The following is a 19403-nucleotide window of genomic DNA, read 5'->3' on the forward strand; positions in this document are numbered from 1 at the left end:
ATTAGATCATATAACATTGATTTGTGGTGCTTTTAATGTAGCAAGGGAACAACAAATATGTTATTTGTGGGTTTTTTAATATATATTTAAAAAAGAAACTTGTTGAAATTCCGGCTTTACATTAATACATACTGATGGCTAACTGTGTAACAATAAAAATAACTAGATGGTCTTCATTTAGTGAGTAAAAACCAGGAGTAAACTATGTAATGAAAGACTCTTCAAGTTTTGCCCCGTCTTTGAGGTCTTAAATCAATTTAAAATGTGGAATAAAAAAACAAAAAAAACAAACCAAAATCCTTTCTTTAACTTCTGACTATTACATAAAAAAAAAAAAAACTAGGAGTAAAACATCTTGTTTCATTCACAGAATGAAAATGCACTTATAAAATTCACAAATTGCTGATTTCTACGTACAAGTGTGTATATGAGACACAATCTGCAGACTTCACCCTCTTTATCACAAAGCACAACTTGGCTGCACATTAGGCTTCTGATTGGGCTGAAATACTCACTGGGCATTACTGAATAAATGGTGAAATATGAAGTCTGATCCAAACCATATGTGTGCAGAGCTGCAGAAGGTATTCTGGGGGATTCTTACACAGATCCTCAGGTTTACACTCAACCATCAGAGGAGAGTGTATAATACTATCCAGAGCTCTTCGATATCTGCAGCCAGCGAAGCAGAAACAGCTTTACGTGCCTGACTGCAGAGGCTCTTCAAATATGGAGTGTAAAAACAACACCGCTGGGGCAAACCGTTGTGCCGCTGTCAGGCATCCTAGCGTTTGGCTCTTTTGGAAGGGGGCTCCTCTGATTTCTGTCCTCCCCGCGTTCGCACAGCAGGAGGGCTGGTCTCCCGCTTACGGCCCCCTTTCGCTGCAGCTGCTGCCGCCTGGCCCCTCGTCCCGCTGCGGGAGGGAAACAAGGAGCAAGTGTCAATCCATTTGTTCAAGAGTCGTGTTCATGTTAAATATACGGTTATTTGGGGAAAGCAATGCAATAACTAATACGTGTAGAAACAGTGGAGCTTGTTCACATAATCTCTGGATTTGAAAAACGGTGCTGGAGACAGAGTTGAAAATAGAAGGGGAAAAAAAAGCCAGCTAGAATTTAACAAAGAGGAAAGTATTGTTTCCTTAAAAAAAATAAGTATGGAGAATAAGTAGAGAGAGAGAGGGGGGTCTTCGTTCTGTATCCATAAACTCTAGAGTCTAGAAGTTTAAAATAGAAACAAGACTTGAAGTCCTTATTTTGGGGCCTACTAGATTAATTTTATTTTGAAGGAATCAAAAAAGTGTACAAGCTAAAGTTAAACGCAGGCTGGTTTAGACACCATAGATGCTGAGAAACAGTTTTTAAATTATTGTCTTAAAACTAAATTTTGATAAAGTATTAAATGTACTACTTTGTAATAAAGAAAAATAAAAAATATATATTCAACTGTTTTTTTTCCACCAATGAGCGATTTTAGTTGTACAAAGTTTAAGTTTTATTTTAAATTCATAATCTAGAGATAAAATAATTAGCTGATCTAAAAATTTAGTGATTAAAAAAAAATTTAAATAATTTTCTTTTTCCACCAAAAACCCACATTTCTTACTCCTAATGTAGCTAATTTAGTTAAATGATTATTTGACCTTCTTCTTGTTTGTTTATGTTAGTGGTATTGGGACACCTTTGATTTATAAATTAAAAAATAAATAAATAGAAATCACACAAGGTGAAGCACTGCAAGCAAAAATGTGTTTTTCTTTGAATCTCTGGTCAGTTTTTGATATTTTTCGCTATGTTGTTTCCTTGGAAGTTAACGGTCAAAATACAGATTCTGTTGTGTCTGTTTGCCATTTCTACAAATCTAAGCATATGTCATTAAAAATGAGTCATACTTATAATTTGGTGACTATTTTTAACTAGTTGCCAAAATATCTAACGCTTTCAAGTAAATACTACTTTCCATTAAATAAGCGACGACTACGATACAAACACATTTACCGAATTTTCCAATTTATAATCTGGATTTTTATTTATTTATTTATTTATTTATTTTTTACACAAAGGTCATCTTGGAACATTTTATTCCGCAAAACAAGAAAAAATAAAAATAAATCAGACTTTTTGTGGCTGCTGATCCTACGTTTAGATTAAGAAGAGATTCAAAATCCCTGCCTTAAAAACCATCAACGACAATTTACAAAAAAAAAAAAAAAAAAAAAAAAAAGAAGAATTTGCATCTGGTTTTATGCAGTTTCAGATTTCTATTCTGGAAAAGCACACGTTTACATAAATAATGGCTCATTTGCAAATTTAAACAAAAGATTTCAGCGCAACCGTTACACTATTTACATGAAGAGGCCAAATGACCCAAATTAGTATCATCATCATCATCATCATATTAATCAATTACATACTGAAGTCCTATTGCCGCTGTTTGATTTACCTTTCTTAAACACAGCTCAGGTTCTACAGAAGACTTATTTTTATTTTAGGAGCTAATAAGTGAAAAACATCTTGAAATTCCAGGAAATCTTTTGGCAAAATGTTTTCTTTCACAGAGCAGCGACTGAGCTCGCTCGTGCTGCTGAAGCTCACCGTGTGCCAGCTGCGGTCTCCTCTTTACCGTTCTGTCTGCTTGCCCGGGTGGATGGTTTACTTGGCTTGTTTCTGGGGAACAGTAAAAAGAAAAATACAAAACAACAGTTGTTGCTTTAGTACTAAATCGCCCTTGATTTTATTTAATATGATTTGACAGCGACGATGCCTTCGAGGTGCAAATATTCAGCTCCAAAACAATCAAACACTCATTCGTTAACACTGGAGAAACTTTGCAGTTTCACAGTTCAGGTGAATTTTATTGCTCAGCATTCAATAAAAAAATATGTTGTTTTAACCCATCTGCAGGTTTTTGGCAATTTCTCTGTTTTGGTGTTACTGGAAATCTGAAATTTGAACCATCAGATAACGTTTAAATTACCTTTCAGCTTCCCGGCGAGAAGCCAACCGTGTTGTGGCTCTAGTTGCAGTTTCTTTTTCTTCCTCTCCTTCTTTCTCACCTTCATCTTCCTCCTCTTCCTCCTCATTCTGCTCACTGTCCTTCTCCTCTGCTTTTTTGACCTTTTTATCTGAGGGAAAGATGACAAAGTGTTGCAGGAGTTATTGGTTAAATATATAAAAGGTCTGTCAGATGGAGCTATAGAATCACTGAAGCACTCATCCACAGCAAATAATCTTATATCCTACCATCGTGTTAGCTTCACATTGACTGCTACAGCCTGTTGACTCCATTTTAATCACATTTTACCTGAATCCTCTGTAGCTGCTGCCTTTGATGGCCGTCCCCTCCGACCAGTCCGCTTTGGAGTCGTCTCTTGATCCTCTTGCTGTTGCTCTTCCCCGCCCTTGGAAGAGTTTAAAAAGGTCAGTGAACATACACTGGGAACTGTGACTGAGGTAAAAAGTCCTTACACAAACATCAGCCTCATTATAAAAAGTAAAGTATGCAGATACATCATTTTTAAACATACGTCTTGTGTCTTCTTCTCGCTGCAGCTCTGCTCTTTTACATCCTCGTGAGCCTCTGACTGACTCGCAGAAGGGGAACAGCCTGAAAAAAATAAATAAACCTGAGATACAAAGACTGCAAACTCACAACTGAAGATGTTTTTAAAACACATGAACCACTGTGGTAATTACACAGCTAGCCTGAGTGCTGTCTCACCACTGTCTTTATCAGGCTGTCGCTCATTTTGTTCCTGTCCACTGTTGTCCTGCACCACCTCCTCCGGAGCTCGAGCTTCCTGCAGGACAAAACAAGAAGAAATTCAGATGGAGGGTGCTGAATGCGTACTGGAAGGAGAGCAGTTACAGATAAAGAAATCTCACCTCCACACATTCACACACCTCCATTTCCTCCGATTCTTTGGTCTCCACTGTTTGTTCACCTGCAATGATGATTAATCAAAACATTTAATTTTTTTTAAGTATCTTAAAGCTCACTTATTTCCAGACTTTCTTTAAGCCGCTAGTTTTCAAACCTTTCCTTCATGGCCCAATTCAGAAACCAGATAAGTTCACACCAAACATTTACTATCAATCATTCACAGTACAAAGTCAAGTTACATTTAAATTACTTAAAGTTCCTGTTTGTTTTTCCCTTGTCAAAAAAACCAAACAAGCTCATATTCATCGACACACTTGCATAATTTGAAAATTCTTAATATGAGAAGCTGTTGAGGTTTGGCCCACTTGTTATCGATATAACATTTAAAAACCAGACTCACTGGTGTCAGCAGGATCGCTGCATTTGGCACTTGCTGCTCCTTCGCCGTCCTCTGGAACAGACGGCAGCAGACTGACCTCACTTTTGATTGGTTCATTTTTCTCTTCAGTTCTCTAAGAATAGGAAAAAACAACAACAAAAGAAACACTTAATGTACTCACTCTTACAAGGATAAAACATCAAAGTAAACCAACAATGTCACATGAGAAACAAAGGCAAAGAAGCTGTAACGACACGTGTTATTAAATATTACGGACATGCTGAGATTTTCTTAACACACCTCTTCCACTGCTTCCGTCTCTGCAACTTTCTCCGATGAGGTTTGTTCGGGACTTTCAACAACTTTATTTTCGTCTTCTTTCTGCTTATCTGAGGTTCAAAAAAAAGATGTATTTTATAAAAAAAAAAAAGAGCAAAACTCAAAGAAAAAAAAAAACTAACAGCTTGTGTTGTACATTATTTTATACTCAGCAACCACTTTATAGTGCAAAAAACTACAATCTAGAGAAAAAACAAATCTTATACTTATTCAACATGTTGTTAAAGGGAACCTACTACGCTCATTTCCTATTAGGCTGCACATTTTTTTATCACTGAACTCTTCTAAGTTAGATTGGCACAAATCACAGTACTGAATAAACATTATTTCTCTTATACTAGGAGCAGGCGCTCGGTTCATTTGCCTGAATCAAGTCATTTCACTTCTCCTGCCGCTCGCTTTTAAGCCTGTTTTCTTCTTCTCAGCAGGAAAAAGAATAACAGATCCCAGTACCCAAGAAGCTAAAGAAGCATTAATTATCTAATAACACAAATAATATATTCATTTAAAGAAGCAGATATAGCCCTCCATAAAGTGCATCAGCTTTTTCGCCTGTGTTCAGTTTGTGTGTCCAAAGCCAAATCCATTTCTACATAATACAACTGTTCTTCTTATTTTCAGGTCATTTCCTTTTCGCACATTAACAGTGAACACTAATTTAAAGTGAGCAGCTTACCAGCTGCGGCTTCTTTGGGTGCTGATCGTCTCCGCCTGCGGCTCGGAGTCTCCTCCAACTTCTCCACTTGTGTTGGTTCGTCTTTCGTCTCCTCCTCTGTGGGTTTGGACGATCGTCCCCTGCGAGGGGTTTTTACCTCCACTGGCTTGTCCTGCTCAGCGTCCCGGAGATAAAAATAACAGCAAACGTGTATTTTTAAACACAAGCAGAGATTGTTTTTGTATTCTTAACAGTATTTGTGATAAAGGTGAAGTGAATGAAGCGTTATTTACCTCAGCAGGCAGCTGCTCATTCGCCTCCTCACCTGATGTGTTAAAGAAACAGAGTCAATGCATTAGTTAACTAGACTCTACCTGGTGAAGGACACTTTTCAGTGGTCATAACTGGTTAACATGTTGTTTACTGACTTTATTGGAAGGGTTGTGATGAAGCCATTGTCTTCAGCTAACCAATTAATAAAAATCATTTTTTACCAATCACCCTTTTGTCTTTTAATTTCTTTGTATTTTGAAATTAGGTGAAGAAATAAATCTCAGCTGCCATACCAGACTCTTTCTCTGCTGCAGCTTTCTGATTGGACAGCTTTCGTTTCCGCCTTCCTCTTCCCTCCGTTTTCTCCTCCTACAGAACAGAAAAGTGTTTGCATGCAGACTATTGTTCTATATTTCTGCACATCCATTTGAATGAATTTAAAAAAAAAAAATAAAAAAAAACTTCTGAGAGTTACCTTTTCTGAGAGATCTGAGCCTTTCTCATCATCTTGGCTATCTGCGCTGGAGACATTACCTGGAAATTTCAAACAAGCAGGACCAGCTGAGACTAACTGTAAAAGGACCAGATGACAAGTACCGAGCATGTAGAAACAAAATGTAATCCTCTTAAAAGCATTACTCTGGCAACATGTTTCAAACCAGATACAGCAGTGTAAACTCAACAAGTGTGAGTAATTTTCCAAAGGAGCCACTTGACTCACTGATTTGTTTGACTAGCTTAGACTCCGATTCTCTGGCCTCCTCAGTCTTGTCTGGGACACTGGTTTCCATCTAAACCAAACAGGAGAAACTGATCAGATTAAACAGTTAAGGATGAGTAACATGTAAGTGAGCAGGGGTAAAAGCTAAACACTTACAGTCTGTGGATCGCTTTTCTCTGCTGAGACATTTCCTTCCTCCACTGACTTACTCTCAGCTTCACCTAGTGGTGAAAACAAGGAGGTTAAAACGGCGGCCTTTGAAAGTGTTTTTATGAATTTATCTGAAATATTCACCATCTGCAGACAAACTTACTGTTAATTATGTCCGTCTTGGTCCCATCCTCGTCACCTGCCGCCTCCTCTGCCTGTTGTTGAAATAAGATGACTGAGTTTGAGTTGTAAAAAACATACAAATACAAACAAATGTATAAAAATAAACAGTTCTAATTTGTTTCAGGGTATTGTGGATCACTACTCACCTCGAGGTTTTCCTTTGTGACGACATCATCTGGCTCTGGTTGTTCTTTATGATGAGATGTAGTTATTTGTCAGTCAAACACACCATTGTATTTTTCTCTGCAGTAACTTATTTCAGCGCTCACCTTGTTCACCAGGAGTTTCAGTAAATTCTTCAGTGGTGTTGGGAACACCAGCCACCGTGTTTTCCTCTGTGCTTCCTGTGGGCTGTTCGGTTTCACACACAGCAACAGCAGCTGGAAAATGTATTATGTTAATATAAAGCTATGACACTGATGTAAAAGGAAATAAGTTACCGCTGTATTATCACGAGAAAAGAAAAAGATGTGAGGTCTGTGTTCAAACTGTTCACTCTCTCTCCCACTGAGACAGTGGGTATTTGCAAAATAATGGACTCAGTAGCTACTGAGGTATTTTGCACAACGTTTGGATGTAATGTTACTAATTTTACATGAACAAATAACAGAACCCTGGCCAGTGCATTTGGATAAACACATATGCAAACACGTGCAATTGCAAATACTTCAGCTGAACTCTATCCACCTACACGAGGATGAATGGGACTGTCACTACTAGTACCAACAGCAGTAACCATTACATTTGAACCCAAACATGATCTTTTTCTAACCATAGCCATATGATTTTTAAAGCCTTAACTTAAACAACTAATGTATTTACAATGAATAACTCCTTTAAAAATAAAATATTAAAAACAAATGATGTGGAAAAATCTGTAACATGTGTCACTGGAACTTTTTTGAATTTTTTTTCCAAACCACCAACTCCTCTAACTCCCAAAATGCAGATTTCGTGGAAAATATTGATTTTGTGTATATGAATGCCAATCAATACACATGAGAAAAGAAATGTGAAAAATCATGTTCGGGGACACTATTGATGCTATTCGGAAATCATCAAACAGTCTCTGACCTGCTGAGCTGCCAGGAGACTAATCACTAATCTTTCAAGTCATTCAAAACCATTAAAATAACAACTTAATGAATCGCTAAACAAGCAGCTAAATTATTAAATATGCTTCTGGTTTGGATTTCGGGGAGACATCTATACATTAAGTCTATCTCTAACGGATTTATTTTCTGACCATACACATACATCACCTCTGACGTACTCCGTGCACTACAAATGGCTCCCCGCTACACTGTGCACTACAGAGTGAGCGATTCAACAGCTGGAACTCAGCTATGCAGATCTGGATTTAATGAACATGACAGATCAGAAAGTATACCCTCTTCAGGTGGTACTGCTGGTTTCTCATCAGACTGCATTTCAGGAAATATTTCAGTATTTTCAGCTTCTTTTGAAGGAATTTCATCTGCAGTAGCTTCATCCTCCTATGATAGAGAAAACATCAGACAATAGAAACTCAGAAAATACCACTGACAAAATATTCAGATTAAGTATAAGTATAGTTAAACTACATATTTTTGATTTGTTGGAGCTGTGACATTTACCTTTAGAGCCAAAGTCTTAGAGGTTTCAACATCTGAAATGACCATGTTTACCTCTGTGCTTTCTGACTCATCTGTAAAGAGACACATGTTTAGCTCTGGTTTATTCTTACTTGTTTTACAGCCAATAATACACAATGGCACAAACCTGCAATGTCTGATTTTACATCAGCAAGCTCATCGGGTTCTTGAGATGCAACTGGTGATGGCTCAGCAGCCGGGGACTCAGTTTCAGCAGCCGGGGACTCAGTTTCAGCAGCCGGGGACTCAGTTTCAGCAGCCGGGGACTCAGTTTCAGCAGCCGGGGACTCAGTTTCAGCAGCCGGGGACTCAGTTTCAGCAGCCGGGGACTCAGTTTCAGCAGCCGGGGACTCAGTTTCAGCAGCCGGGGACTCAGTTTCAGCAGCCGGGGACTCAGTTTCAGCAGCCGGGGACTCAGTTTCAGCAGCCGGGGACTCAGTTTCAGCAGCCGGGGACTCAGTTTCAGCAGCCGGGGACTCAGTTTCAGCAGCCGGGGACTCAGTTTCAGCAGCCGGGGACTCAGTTTCAGCAGCCGGGGACTCAGTTTCAGCAGCCGGGGACTCAGTTTCAGCAGCCGGGGACTCAGTTTCAGCAGCCGGGGACTCAGTTTCAGCAGCCGGGGACTCAGTTTCAGCAGCCGGGGACTCAGTTTCAGCAGCCGGGGACTCAGTTTCAGCAGCCGGGGACTCAGTTTCAGCAGCCGGGGACTCAGTTTCAGCAGCCGGGGACTCAGTTTCAGCAGCCGGGGACTCAGTTTCAGCAGCCGGGGACTCAGTTTCAGCAGCCGGGGACTCAGTTTCAGCAGCCGGGGACTCAGTTTCAGCAGCCGGGGACTCAGTTTCAGCAGCCGGGGACTCAGTTTCAGCAGCCGGGGACTCAGTTTCAGCAGCCGGGGACTCAGTTTCAGCAGCCGGGGACTCAGTTTCAGCAGCCGGGGACTCAGTTTCAGCAGCCGGGGACTCAGTTTCAGCAGCCGGGGACTCAGTTTCAGCAGCCGGGGACTCAGTTTCAGCAGCCGGGGACTCAGTTTCAGCAGCCGTGTGCACTTCCATAGGAGGAAGCTGCTCCTCTTCAGCTGTAGTTGTCTCCATTGGTTGTGGGGCGGGCGGATTGACCGCCGACTCTTCTCTTGCTTCTTGGCACAGTAAGCTGGTGGACACTGTGCTGTCGGGATCCATGGAGAGCAGAGTCAGAGCTGCCTCTTTCATCTTCATATCAGCATCCTGAAGCTCCATCTCGGATGTCACATCCTCTCGGGTGTTCTCAGGTGGAAGTCTCGCCTCTGCTGACGTGCAGACGTCCATAAGAGTCAGCAGGGCGTCGGCCTCTGCAGGCACAGCTGGCATCTCGCACAGGCGTGACTCCGTCTCTCCCTCGGGCGGCTCGGGGGTGATGTCGCTCAAGGCGTCACAGGTATCGTCTGAGAACAACGTGGTGACGGTGGTGGTGACGGGATCGGAGTCTGTGCTTGTGTCTTGGAGAAGAGGTCGTTTCTTTGGCAGATCATCCGTCTCAAGACTCAGAGAGGAAACCGAAGGGGATTTATCCAACTTTTCCAGTTTCTCCTCTCTTGGTGCTTTCTCTTCTTGACTCTCATCTTTCTTTTCTGAAACTTTATCCTTCTTCTCCAGCTTTTTCTTTGCACTTTTACTGTCAGATCTCTCCTGTGAAGATTCTTCAGAGACTTTGCTCTGGTCTTTTGCATTTCCCTCTTTCTTCTTCTCTTTTGTTGCTTCAGGTTTGCTGACGCATGAAATTCCTGCACTTTTGACATCCGGACTGTGAACTCTCTTCTCCGTCTTTGGCAGCACTGGAGTCTTCGCCTCCTCTTTGGATTTTGATTTTGATTTTTCTAAAATTCTTCCTTTTTCCGATGATTTGACCCTTTTTGGATCTTTGTCACTTTCCGAGCTTGACCTGTGTAATTTCTGTCCATCTTGATCTGCTTTTGTTTTTTCCTTCTCGCTGTCTTTACTGTCAGTTTTAGATTTGAGTTTATCTCCAGGCCTGTCCTCACTGTGGCTCTTTGGCTTTTTCATGACGTCCTTGGAGTGTTTATCTTTCTTCTTGCTGCTGTTTGACTCAGGCTCCATGTCGGATCGATCCTCAGAGGAACCTGCAGAATCAGGGCGAAGCAGCTGCTTGAAATCACTTTTAACCGAGGTTCTCTCCCCTTTGGCCTTTTCCTTTTCTTTGATCTTATCTTTGTCCTTATTCTTGTCCTTCTCCGTTTTGATAGCCTCCACAGATGAAGTCTTCACCTTCTTTGGATCTTTAGAACCTCCGTCTTCAGAAACATTTTCAGACACCTTGCCTTCTTTTGTACTTCCTGTGATCTTCTTCTCACTTTTGATCTTGGGCTTCTTCTCAGCTTTCTCTTCAGAGGATACTTTAACAGCACTGCCTTCCTTCTGCTGAGATTCATCCGCCTGATGTTCAGATTTTTTCTCCTGCTTCTGTTTGAGCTTGGCACGTTCATCGGACAAGCTGCGTTCTTTCTCTTTGCGTTCTTTGGAGTGAAGCTCTTTGTGAGACAGACGGTCAAATTTTCCAACCGATCGTTGTCTGAGAGCCTCTTGGGAGCCTAGCTCCAGCTCCAAGATGAAGGAGTGTGTCCTTCCTTTGTCAGCTATCTTCTTTGCATCGCTGGAATCTTCTGAGATGCTGCCGCTTGTCCCTCTGTATCGCTCATCAGAATATGAAGGTTCGGACAGATTTTTCATCAGCTTATGTTGTGGTGTCTTTGAGGTGGTAGATTTCACTTCCTATTTTCAAAAATAAATGAAAAACACAGAGTTACAACTCATGATGAAAACCTGATGCCTGAAATCTGTTTCATCAACGTTAGCTTTTACATACCGTTTTCTTTACAGCGTCTCTCGTGTCTCCTTTCTTTTTGCCTGAAACATCTCCCTCTTTCCTTAAAAAGTAAAATTAATATGTTCATTTTTACGGTGTATATTAAGAAAAAAAAAAAAAGCATCTACTGTACAAATTGTGTCCAAGCCTTTACACACCTTGAGTCTAGTTTTCTCTTCCTGTTGAGAGCCATTTTTTTCTCCAGAACTTTCCTCTCTTTGCGGGCTTCTTTGGCTCCGGGGCCTTCGAGGGCAGCGGAGTCGCTGCTCTTTTGTTTTTTGTTATCTGTGGAAGACATTGAGTCTTTTACGTCATGCAGATGTTACAAGTACACAAAGTTATTTCCAGGAGAAAATAAAGGACAAATATGCAACCTGGCCAAGGGAATACAATTTACGGAGTTTGTGATGTGAAGTTTGAACTAAATATGAGTATAAATTTTCTATTTTTGGACAACATCCAGACAACTCGACTGAAAGAAAAAAAAAAAACGAAAAAAAACGAAAAAAAAAAAACATGTGATCATCCCAAATAGATCAAAGGAAAACACAAAATTTGTAGGCACAAACAACTCTTTATTAAACTAATCTTTTAGGGGGGGGGGGGGTTGTGCTGTAAAAATGTAGCACATCCCAAGTGTTATGTACACACAAAATGGTTTTCTCAGGACTCCATGCTGTCCTATAAATAGTTAAGTAGACCCTGTCATTCAGTAGCTTGTAGAACCACCTTTAGCAGCAATAAGTTGATATTCTAATTTTTGGAAGACTTTATCAGTCTCACATTTATCAATTTTATTTATATAGCACTTTATACTGTACGGTAGAAACCCTACTGTATTATTCTAGAGGAATGCTGTCTCACTGTTCTCTGCAGCATTGCTTCAGTTCATTGCGGTTTGCAGGCATTCATTCAGATCCCGCCACAGTCTTCCAGTGAGGCTCAAGTTTGCACTTTGACATTGCAACCTTGATTCTTTTCCAGTCATTCTTTTTTAGATTTGCTGCGGTGATTAGGATCATTGTCCTGTTGCATGAAATAGTGTCAGCTAAGTTTCAGCTGTCGGACAGATGGCCTAACATTTTAAATCTTGAACACTTTGGTATACAGAGGAGTTCATGCTGAACTCAATGACTGCAAGGCAGCCCAAATCGTCACCTCTCCATCGCCTTGTTTGACAGCTAATATGATGCATTTAGTTTTTGCAGGAATGGCACAATGCATTAGGGCTGAACACCTCCACCTCAGTCTTGTGGTTTAGGGGCAAGAGGCTTTCTCTTGAAAACCGTTCCTCCACAAGAGCCAAACTTGTGCAGCCTTTTTCTAAATGCACTGTCATTAATTTTAATGTTTAACATGCTAATTGAGGCCCGAAGAGTCTAGTTTTTGCATTTCCTCTGAACTTTGACCGCAGGGTGAAATTCTGGCACTGGCATTGAATCCTCCAGGCCAGCAATTTGGTAAGTCCTCTGCTATTTTATATGTGGGTGGACTCTTTGCAGTCCCGTGAAAGCATGGGGCAGGGAGTATATAACTAAACTAAAACAGTGGAATACACAAGATGAGGAAAATGAAGAAACACTGAAGGCCACAAGTGTGTATGACATAAAAACCTTGCTCTTCAGCCTGTGCTGCTTTCTGTTTGCGCTTCTCTTCCATTCGCTCTCTGTTCTGTTGTCTCTTGAGCAGCCGTTCTTCTTTGTCCTTCGCCTGGAAGGACCCCAGTTTGTTAAATAAATGTACTTAAAAGACAGCAGATGACACCATAAGACATAATGTGTTCAGTCTATAACCGTCCATTGATCTAAGCTTTTCATTTAACTAGAAAAAGTTTTAAATCTCTGCACGTAACATGTTAACATTTAAATAGCTCACCGCAGAACGACGGCGTTCCTCCACAGTGATCTCATCATCTGAGTCGCTATAGTAACGGGAGTAGAGGAAGGGCTTGTGAACATAGGCCTTGCGGCGAGGTTTACGCTCTTTGTCTTCATCTCCTGTGTCTCCAGTGCTGTGTTTTTTTTCTTCCCTCTCACCTTCATCTGGGAGAAAAAGAAGCAAGTACATACAGAAAAAATATTTTAAAATATTTTCAAAGTGCTCCAACTAATGGTGATGTTATTCAAAAATAGAAAGCCTGCTGCCGGCAGAGACCATCAGGTGGAAGCTCGCCCTCTTCAGAAGAATCAGACAGCTGCTGCTCATCTTCACTTTCCCCCTCGAATGAGGACAGGTCGCTGGTGTGGACAGAGCTCACTGTGATGTCACTCAGGCCTTCCAGGTCAGAGTCCTCCAAAGAATACTCTGCAGGAAAAAGGTACTTAGAGATTTTAAACTTCTTTTAAGTGTAAGTGTAAGATAAGATAAGGTAACGAAGTGAAAACCTGAATATCTTTTAAATTCTTCACTTGTCCAAATAAGCACAGAATCATGGCATAATCACATTTTTGTTGTGTAAAGTAAATTTGCATTAAAGCCATGTCCACCATAAGAAAATGCATATAAATCCCTTCCCTGTGACAAATGTACAAAGTAATGTGAAGTAGGGAATGTAAATGCTGTATAGACAATCATACAATACAATAATTATGGTCTTAAAACTGTTTATTAATACTCACAACTGTATATCTATAATCTGCTATAGATTTTCATATTTATAACCATACATATAACCTGTTCATAGCTTGTACATTCACTTCAGTTATAGCCTGTACATACTTATAGTCCTCTGTCAGTGCGCCCCAGGGTGGCTGTGGCTACAATGTAGCTGCCATCACCAATGTGTGAATGTATGGGTGGATGACTGGATGTGTAAAGCGCTTTGGGGTCCTTAGGGACTAGTAAAAGCGCTATATAAATACAGGCCATTTACCATTTATAGTTATAGTATATTCATAACACATCATATTATTGCTAAAGCACTTTCTGGATGGATGCAAACTGCATTTTGTTGCCTTGTACTTGTGACGTGTGCAATGACAATAAAGTTGAATTCTATTCTGTTCTATTCAATTCTATTCTATTCTAATGCTAAATAAATATAAAAACAAACAAAGGATGCTGCAGCTCACCTTCTTTTATCCTCTCTCTGGCCTTCTGTTTAGCCTTGCTTGTAGATTTCAATAGATCATCATCCTGTTTTTCTTCTGAGGGTTTTCCACTGACTTTGCTTGCTGTTTTATCCTTCTCATCCTCTGTCTGCTCCTGAGCCACAGACTCCTCATTTTCCATTTTCACATCCTCCTTTAACGGCTCTTTTCCCAGTTCCACCTCTTCCTGTGTTTCCTCTGTCTTTACCTCTAATGCCTGAACCTCAGCTGACAGTTTTGCTTCCTCTTCTTCTTCCAGTGGCTTTACCACTTGGTGACTGTCACCTTCCTCAACAATACTCATGTCCTGCTCGCTATCCTCCACCATCACCTGCATGAAGTCATCTGCCGATTGACTTTTACGTGCTTTTTCGGGTGCCGAGCTGGCTCTGACGCTAGCTTCTTGGTTTAGAGAAGTTATAGTGTCCAGGATGGACATGGCGTCGCTGGCAGTGGTAGTTGGAGTCGATGTTGAGGCTGTAAACATGAAATGACACTTGTTCAAATATTAAAATATTTGAGAGTAATCAAAGATATAAATCCACACGTGACATTTGCAAGCTGATAAAAATCATAAAATGTTGTGTACCCTGCTCAGGAATGCTGCTGTCTGGTTTGACCTCTGTTGAAAGCAGAGGGGCTGGTGGCTCCTCAGAGCAGCTGCCAGGGGACAGAAATTCACGGACAACCCTCTCCACCTGCGGCCTAAAGATATGGTTGATTTTAGGATCCACCACCTGGGCCACAATCCTGTCCACTCCCTGCTCCAGCATCCCAGATCTAAGAGACACAGATTGCGGTAAGTTTAGTTAATGTCGACAAGCCAGAACGAGAAGGAATACTATGTCTCACTTACTGCAGGACAAGCTGTCTGATGTTGTTTCTCAGTTGGTTTTTGTTCAAATGAGGGCTCCATGTGTGATTGGAGAGGTGATTGGAGACAAAGTTGTCCACTCGTTGTTTCAGATTCAAGTAGGCTGGCTGTAAAAGATTTGAATGTTTCCATTACAAATATCACTCCCAGGCACACAAAGGAGAACATCACTGCAAATGGACATTACATGCTGAAATGAGACTTCAGACCTGACTAAAAACAGTTGAAATTGATAGGTTTTTAGGAATGGCTTGGAGATGAACAAAAAAAGCAGGAGTCCTGAGCTGGAGGTGGCAGAACCGTAGATGGGAGTGACAAGGACGGACAAGCAGAAATGAGTATATTAGAGAGATATTTCAGGTTGAGTGTATTGGAGAGAAAGTTACAGAGATGGTTTGGACATGCACAGAGGGATAGTGGATACACTGGACAAAGGATGTTGAATTTTTAACTGCCAGGCAGGGGGGGAAAGGAGAAACCACAGAGAAGTTTAATGGATGTAGCGAAAGTGGACATACAGTAGTACACACATTTAGTAGCCTCAATTAAAAGGTAGCTTCTGTAGCCAAGCTGAGACCCCAGTGTCAAAACAGCTTCAACAAAAATACAGATAACGCACAACAGATAGTCCCCTAAACTGAATTTTACACTCATTAAGTAAAACACCGTCACATAATGTGTTATGAGCATGCTTTTAGTGCTTACCTTTGTGTCAACGTCTGCCAAACAGTCCCTCCGGAACTGGTCAAAGAGTCCCTGGGTTTTTAAATGATTTACGATCATTGAGACCAGCTGCGGATCTCCCGGTGGTAAACCAGCCATGTCTCAATTTAGTTGGCTTAGAATTTGGTGACTAAAAGCGATAAGGCTGTCAATACATCAGGTAAATTCCGATCACAGAGCACCAGCCTTCTGTTTATGGTTTGTGAAGTTCGAAGCAAGGGTGACCCGGAAACACCGCCTGTCCTGTCAAAAGAAAACCTTAGCCGCTTCAGTTGAACCGGAAGAGTTATGAAAGCATTCTTCTATATCAAAATAAAAGCGCCACGGTTAAAAAAAATAGACATTAGGCGAATTAGTTATTATTTTAGCCAGGTTTAAAATCTCGAGTTCTCAGTTTTTCATGAACCTTGTAATATTTAGCGGGGCATACAGCTACTGAAATGTATTGAGCTAACTCTTGGTTATCTGACATGTTTTGTGCATCTCTGCCGATATAACTAGGCACTGAACACTTTGTGTGGCACTGTCTAGCGGTTTGAAACTGCAAGGTGTATTCAAACCCAGACGTTTTGCAGGTTATATGTGTAATTTGTGATTCCGAGTGACAAATATAGCAACGAAACTGATGGTTTCCAAACATAATAATTTCTGCGGTAACGGTTAACTATCAGTGAGATTATTTTGTGTTACTTTTAATTAACATTTGCAGTTTAAGTTAGAGCGCTCATTTTACAAAATTTGACACACGAGAGAAAAAAAATTAAAGTCCAGCTGTTATTGCGGACTGTTCTTTCGAAGTGAGAGAATTGTGTGAGAGCAAAAGTAATGGCAGCGGTGGGATTCGAACCCACGCCCCCGAAGAGACTGGAGCCTTAATCCAGCGCCTTAGACCGCTCGGCCACGCTACCGTGTGAATTTAGGTTTTGAAATTAGCATATACCTACGACAATACTACTGAAATTAACTATTTTTTAACCATTTTTTCTTCTGCCGTTTCATTCTTCTTAGGACAGGCTGGAATACTCCTTTTAGGATTTTAACCATTTTTGTATATTATATTGGTACTGATAGCTACCTCATTTTCTGCAATTTGGTAATGCACTTGAACATTTTACAGGGAAAAGGACAAATCAGATATGTTAAGTGTTTTCTCCAACTCATTTCATTTTTTAAACATAAGTTGATGCCTGCAAAACATTCAAAAGGAGCTGGGGCAGAGGCAAAATAACCCTTTAAACCAGGGGTCCCCAATACCAGTCCATGAGGTCCGGTGTCCCTGCTGGTTTTAGATCTCACCCTGGGTCAACACACCTGAATCACATAATTAGTTTATTACCAGGCCTCTGGAGAACTTCAAGAGATGTTAAGGTAATTTATCCATTTAAATCAGCTGTGATGGATCAAGGACACATTTAAAACCTGCAGGGACATCGGCCCTCGTGGACTTGGATTGGGGACCCCTGCTTTAAATGTAGTAACAAGTAACAATCTGTAACATTCTCAATTAGCAAGTTAATCTAGAACAGGTGTGGGTATCAAGATTGGGTATTAAATGGGTATGCACCAGAAGTTCAGCCTTTATAAGAAAAGATGGGTTGTGTTTCACCACTGTGATATTGTGAGAAAATAAATCAATCTTTCACCATAAAAACAATGTTTCTTAGTGCAAGGTAACATTGTGTGGGAGACCTGAGAAATCATTGGGCGTAAAGGCCAAGGGAAGAAACTCCTGCTGAATGTGTGTGATTTTCAAAAGGTTTGAAGGTATTGCATTCAAAATCATCATGCTACTCTGACTGACATAGCCAAGTGGGCTCAGAAGTACTTCAGAAAATCAGTGTCACTGAACACAATCTGCTGCTATATCAAGCTCATCTGAGATGGAACGAGTGACAATAGAAATGTGTTTTGTGGTCAAATAACTCCACGCTGGGGAGAGGATTAGCGTCGAATTCTACATTCCAAAGATGAAAAAGAAAGGTTGGATGGTATGGTTTGTGCAACACTGCCCATGGCATGGGGGGGGTTGAAGGCGTAATTGATGCAGACTTCATAGGACTTCTAGAGGGACATATGCTTCCATTAAGACAATCTCTTCCCAGGAACTCCATGTGTATTCCAGGAGAATATCAGTCTGACTTCATAAACAGTCTGTGTGCTTGACTGGCCTGTCTGCAGTCCAGAGCCATCTCCCACTGAAATTGTCTGGTGCATCATTAAAGAAAATCAGATAGCCGACCACAGGCTGTTACTTACTTACAGCAGGAATTGCAAAGATTCTGTGTGTAAAATTGCAACAATTTCTTCAGTTCCAGAAGATTGGTGTGTAATTAAAAGAAAATGTGATGCGACCCAGTGGTAAAGTTCCCCCTGTCCCAACGGAGTGTGTTGCATCAAGGATCAGATACCCTGCCATGAACTGTAAACTTTCCAGTGAAGCTGAATCTTGGACACGATTAAGTGTTCCAACAGAACAGTGAACCCAAACACATATCAAAGCTGGTTTTGAACATATAAAACAAGTCAACTTGAAGCTCCTGGAATAGCCTTCCCCACCTCAACCCTGTTGAAAATTTGTGGATTACGCTTTTTAAAAAAAAAACAAAAAAAAAACAAAACAACCCACACAGGTCTGTACCAGGACACCAACACATTTAACCCTGGAGAACCCATGGGGTCGGCTCTGACCCCATGGGTTCTCCAGGGTTAAATGAACTCTACTCATAATCCTGCCAAGACTGTTCAAATATCCAGCCAGAATTATGCCAGAAGCTTGATGATAACTACCAATAGCCCCTTTCAGGGTGCACCTTCAACCAAATATTAGAGGGTGTATATATACACTTTTGCTCTTGCGGTTTACACAAAAAAAAAAAAAAAAAAACAACAACAAAAAAACCCAAATTACTTACCCTTACTTGATAGAAGTCTGTGACTACAAATCAATATATATATTTTTTAAATGTTGTATAAGCAACTTAATATAACCCTTAGCAAAGGTAGGACTTATAGTTGCATTACACTAACCAGGTTTGCCAAGCAGCTAGATATAAACTCTGTGATCAATTACTCATTTGATGCAAACAAATCCTTTTACAATATTTATTAGAAAGTTAAAGTACATCTTGAAGGAAATTAAAACATGCTTTCCTGCACAAGCCCCAAACCCCTCGGCACAAACTATTCAAGAATATAAATGAGGCAGTCTAACAGTAGTATTTTGATGTCAACACCATCTGAGGCAGCAATCCAAAACAAAGCTGTGTCAATTTTGAAAAGTAAAGAAATCACAATTACCAAAAACAAAACACACTTCTAGAGAAGGCACTATACATAGATAAGGACATACATAAGGACTGTACATTTGGGGGGGAAAAAAAAAAAAGGGTATGCGAGAATAGACAAACAGCAAAAACTGATTAACCGAAGTCATTTTAAAGCAAAAGAAGTGAAAGATTTTCTGCATTTGCAGGTTCTCAGAATTTGTTGTTCATCTTTGTCATGCATGACATAATACTCTGAACCCTTTTCATGTATAAAGTTGCCAGTATAATGGCAGTTTGAAGCCCATGGCAGTGAAACCAAAAAAATATTGGGCCACAGTCTCTTGCGGAAGGAAAAAGACCCATCATAGGGCAGGC

At 40.6% G+C, this 19403-nt stretch overlaps 1 protein-coding gene and 1 non-coding gene across 2 annotated transcripts; both read right to left on the bottom strand.

Annotated features, from left to right (window-relative positions):
- Positions 1-784: 784 nt before the first annotated feature.
- bod1l1 (biorientation of chromosomes in cell division 1-like 1) lies at positions 785-15961 on the bottom strand. The gene is made up of 31 exons (XM_085373629.1): positions 15745-15961; positions 15022-15146; positions 14755-14945; positions 14148-14642; positions 13231-13380; positions 12952-13118; positions 12690-12786; positions 11235-11361; positions 11077-11137; positions 9255-10982; positions 8345-9155; positions 8200-8270; positions 7974-8079; positions 6853-6963; positions 6730-6773; positions 6564-6615; positions 6407-6471; positions 6251-6320; positions 6005-6063; positions 5823-5898; positions 5550-5581; positions 5278-5428; positions 4563-4651; positions 4284-4395; positions 3886-3944; positions 3722-3800; positions 3528-3607; positions 3305-3401; positions 2978-3125; positions 2596-2667; positions 785-914 (listed from the first exon to the last, which is right to left on the bottom strand). The coding sequence occupies exons 1-31, from the start codon at positions 15859-15861 to the stop codon at positions 785-787; spliced, it is 5772 nt and encodes a 1923-aa protein (XP_085229755.1). The 5' UTR covers positions 15862-15961.
- Positions 15962-16588: 627 nt separating this feature from the next.
- trnal-aag (transfer RNA leucine (anticodon AAG)) lies at positions 16589-16670 on the bottom strand. The gene has a single exon. It is a non-coding gene; the product is annotated as a tRNA-Leu (tRNA).
- Positions 16671-19403: the final 2733 nt, after the last annotated feature.

The sequence above is a fragment of the Diplotaxodon limnothrissa genome, linkage group LG2 (genome assembly GCF_057381915.1).
Source record: "Diplotaxodon limnothrissa isolate DT_005_m linkage group LG2, D_limnothrissa_male_GT1.1, whole genome shotgun sequence".
Lineage (NCBI taxonomy): Eukaryota > Metazoa > Chordata > Actinopteri > Cichliformes > Cichlidae > Diplotaxodon > Diplotaxodon limnothrissa.

What these genes read in the sequence shown, in the direction of transcription:
- bod1l1 (XM_085373629.1), bottom strand. Translation starts at nt 15,861, where the DNA reads ATGGCTGGTTTACCACCGGGAGATCCGCAGCTGGTCTCAATGATCGTA. An exon ending in CAAGACGGACATAATTAACA is followed by an intron (nt 6,472 to 6,563) that starts GTAAGTTTGTCT and finishes TTTCACCACTAG; the next exon opens with GTGAAGCTGAGAGTAAGTCA. An exon ending in AGACGGAAGCAGTGGAAGAG is followed by an intron (nt 4,396 to 4,562) that starts GTGTGTTAAGAA and finishes TCCTATTCTTAG; the next exon opens with AGAACTGAAGAGAAAAATGA.